The sequence below is a fragment of the Rhipicephalus microplus genome, chromosome 1, assembly GCF_043290135.1.
Source record: "Rhipicephalus microplus isolate Deutch F79 chromosome 1, USDA_Rmic, whole genome shotgun sequence".
Lineage (NCBI taxonomy): Eukaryota > Metazoa > Arthropoda > Arachnida > Ixodida > Ixodidae > Rhipicephalus > Rhipicephalus microplus.
In genome coordinates, this window is record NC_134700.1 from 215,305,340 (window position 1) to 215,309,327 (window position 3,988).

Sequence of the window (3,988 nt, forward strand, 5' to 3'; positions counted from 1 at the left end):
TCTGTGCTGTTCAAGATGGCTGAGAGCGCGGATCGCAAATTTCGGCGTGAAATTAATCGGCGCGTCAATGCTAGTTTTCAGCTTATTGACAGTGAGGCCGATGTCATAAATGACACGCGGTACGTTGACCGAGATTCCCGCAACGCCGAAAGAGAGAGCGACTTGCCCTCCGAGGCTTGTGCGGTCGACCTCGAAGACGGCCATCGTCGCCTTTGTGTTCATGACAGAGAACGGCCTTCGGCACACTCCTCGATCGTTCCAGAAACGGATGTGCCCCAAGGACACGTTTTGATTTCTGGCGACGCGTGCTACCCCAGCGGCTGCAGTGTTTCTGTGCCTCACGATCACACAGACTTCGAACGGCGTGCCTTCCATGACAGCAGCGCTGCGGCTTCGACTTCGGCGACCTCGCAGGTGAGGCAGAGGGATTCTTTCGAATTGGCACCGACTGGGAGTAACGAAGAGCAAGTTTGTGAACGCGGCAGTGTGGACAGCTTGCTGGCCTTTCGTGAGAGACTGCAAGCGTGGGCCTTACAATCTCGCGCATCGCACACTTCAGTTACATCGCTCTTGAGAGTACTACAGTCCCACGAATGCTTCAGCGCGCTCCCTTCAACTGCAAGGGCATTGTTACAGACGCCCAAGAAGTGCCTGGAAGTGTTGCAGCTGGCCGGCGGGAAATACCATCATTTCGGCCTCAGTGCAGGCCTACAGCGAGTGCTGCAAGATTGTGCAGAACTACCAAGAATTTTGAAGCTTAGCTTCAACATTGACGGTCTGCCGGTTTCAAAAAGTTCACGGGGCCAATTTTGGTGCATACTGGGACGCATAAGTAATTTGGAGGACAAAGCACCATTTATAGTGGGTGTTTTTTTCGGAAGCAGCAAGCCCAACAACGCGAATGATTTTTTGCGACCATTTGTTTGTGACATAAATGCTGCTATCACAACAGGGATTACCATTGGAGAAACTGCAATTCCTGTTAGCTTGTATGCCCTCATATGTGATGCACCAGCAAAGGCATTTGTATTATATGTCAGAAGCCACACAGGCTATTACAGCTGCACCAAATGTGACGTAAAAGGTGTCTACTGTGAGGGCAGGGTGTGCTTCCCAAACGTCAATGCTCGCAAGCGAACAGATGACAGCTTTCGCTTAAAAGTCCAGGAGGAGCATCACACAGGCGAAAGTATTCTTGAGGAACTTCCTTTTGACCTAGTGAAAGATATACCATTAGATTACATGCACCTTGTGTGCTTGGGTGTCATGAACAAGCTCTTGACACTGTGGGTACGTGGCCCAAAAGTGACCAGACTTGGAAGCAAAGTGCGTCTTGAGATGTCGGAAAAAAATTCTCAAATTGCACGGTGTGTTCCATGTGATTTTAGCCGAAAGCCGAGGAGCATTGCTGAACTTGATCGGTGGAAAGCGACTGAGTTTCGCTTTTTTCTTTTATATGGAGGACCCGTTGTTTTGTCATCACTGATTCCTGCACACATGTACAAGAACTTCTTAGCTTTACATGTGGGGATCTCTGTTCTTTCCACACCAGCTGCACCTGCAAGTGAGATAGAGTATGCCGGAAACATGCTCAAGTTTTTTATCCGGACATTCATAAGCATTTATGGCAAAGAGCATGTTTCACACAATGTGCATGGCCTGTGTCATTTGGCAGATGATGTTACACACCTTGGCCCCTTGGACTCATGGAGTGCCTTCCCATTTGAAAACCATATGTCCTCGTTAAAGAGAATGCTGAGAAAGCCAGACCTTCCCTTGGAGCAACTTTGCAACAGGCTTGCTGAGCAGGCACACCGTCCTCTGAGGCATAAGAAAACTGAAAGAAACTGAAAGCATAAGAAAACTTGTACGTCATTCATTATATTTTTCTATAATTTTTTTTTCTAGTCACTGCATTAAGCTACTCTTCTAAAAAAAATAATGACCTCAAAACTGTACAGATACAGCAGCTTGCTGGCCTTGGTGGCTCAACTTTTGGGGCAGCAGCCAGGAGGATGCTGGAGCTTCTGCTAAGCCTTGAGGTTGCTGTGCAGTTCAGCTGGGCAGGCCAAAAAGGCAAAAGGAAGTTTGTGGATCTAGGTGTCACAGATGTCATTTGCAGTGAGTAATTTGTTTCACAACACCATGTGCTGCAAGAGCCGTGTTTGAGTACAGACATTTCTAAGTCTGTTATCCACATTATCTTTCATTTGAAGTCAATAGCAAAAGAACAATCTTTTCATGAAAGCATTAAATTTTTTAGGATGCTTGCTAATTAAAATTATGTGCTTAAACGTGGAAAATTTTTAGCATGAAATATCTGTTGTCAGTAAGAAACCCTGCAGCTTCTTCAAGCACACTAGTATACTTGCATGGCACACATACGCAAGCATTCACTACTTGCAGAAGTTATTATCAGGTAGCACTACTAGGCATTCTTAACTGTAGTGGAAATCTTATGTACAGATGAAAACTAACAGATGGAAGCTCATAGTGATCACTGAGGATCTCTAAACAGGAATAAGTACCTAAGACAAGCTGGTCAACATTTTCATACATGGACGTATTTTCGTCAAAGGCGCCTCATCATTCTTTGCATGCTAGGTTTCAAAAAAGTTACAATGATGTCTTCTTCGTGGTGTTCTTCTTGTAATGCAACACATAGTGTCAATGTCAGTACTCTTGAAATTAACATGGGGAAGGATGGCAAGGACCTTTAATGATGATGTGCCCACCTATCAAAATGTCGATCATGCTGACTAGAGGTACTTCTTCAAACAACCTATGTAGCATTATATTAATGTATTATGTTTGTGTAATTCCTGTTTTATGAACTTTGTACTTTTTCAGAGGCCGTGAGGCGAAATTTTCCGGAAACAAAAAAAAATGACATCGAGTGTGTGATTAAAGTGTGGCTTCGGCATGCTGGGGAAAAGCTCCAGAAGCAGCGCTTAAGAACTTCTCGCACTCACCATGAGGGTGAGTTTTATTATCTGTGCTGTTGAAGCTATCATAACATATGATACTTTTGCTGTTATAGTTTAAATAATTTTCTTGCCTTACTCGAATTTTGATGTGTATGCAAGCATGAACTATATAAATCATTTTCACCATTATATAATGGCTAGTTCGTACCTGCACATTATGGTAATATAATTTTCATTTTATGCTTTCAAATCTGGCATGCTGTTATTGTCTTAATATTCTTATTGATACTCTAAATTCACTTGTGCTTCAAGATATGCTGCTTTCTATTACTACAGAATGTCTTCAAAGTGTCGCGTTGTCAAGCCCATCGGATGAAGACCTCTGAAGGCACAGGGCAAGAAGTCTCATCTAGTGAAAACTGCCAAGTTTCATTCCTGAAAATAAACATGTTTTCGGTGCATTGCTGTTTTTATTGCTATACTTGAAGAAATTGTTACTGAAACCTCACAGGCAGTGCTTTAAAGAGTGTGCATGTTCAGGCACTTTTGATTGATCAGTTGTCATTTCAGCGCTCCAAAAGAAGAATTAGAGCAACTTTTCGTAAGGTCTGATGAGTGCCTAGGTCTTGTATGCTTCGTCCTCAAAAAGTACTAGACTCATCATAATGTGCTCTTTTCTGGATGCCCTGAGGACGATCTGAGGCCGGACAAACGGACTGGTTTAGGACCACTTGAGGTTCATTTGAGGGCTTCCTCAGGTCATACTTTCGTACGGTGTAGGTCATCCTCAGGACAACCTCAGGTTGTCGGAGCGTTGTCTGGGTTGTTATCGTAGACGGGTGATTCCATGAGAGATCGACACGGATCTGAAAATTAGTATTTTCGATTTGATTGAATATTTTATATTTTATGCCCATCTCACCAAGCAGCCCGAAAAGGAACCTTGTTTTCTTTTTAAGCGCCTATATAACTTTAGGAGGCAAAAAATATAGAACATATTCAACACGGAGGGACTAGTTTCACAACTCGTCGTTCTCGAAAGTTCATGAAGATGTAACAGA

General features: G+C 43.6%; 1 protein-coding gene across 2 annotated transcripts; it reads left to right on the forward strand.

Annotated features, from left to right (window-relative positions):
• Positions 1-3,388, forward strand: LOC142806958 (uncharacterized). Of its 2 annotated transcripts, XR_012894645.1 has the most exons (4): positions 1-1,867; positions 1,962-2,121; positions 2,851-2,979; positions 3,264-3,388. XR_012894645.1 is itself a non-coding variant. In XM_075891310.1 (3 exons), the coding sequence occupies exons 1-3, from the start codon at positions 2,016-2,018 to the stop codon at positions 3,311-3,313; spliced, it is 285 nt and encodes a 94-aa protein (XP_075747425.1). In that variant the 5' UTR covers positions 1,874-2,015; the 3' UTR covers positions 3,314-3,388. The 2 variants fall into 2 exon arrangements, 1 of the variants encoding a protein (XP_075747425.1); XM_075891310.1 differs by lacking the exon at positions 1-1,867 and having other exon boundaries at positions 1,874-2,121.
• The last annotated feature ends 600 nt before the right edge of the window (positions 3,389-3,988 follow it).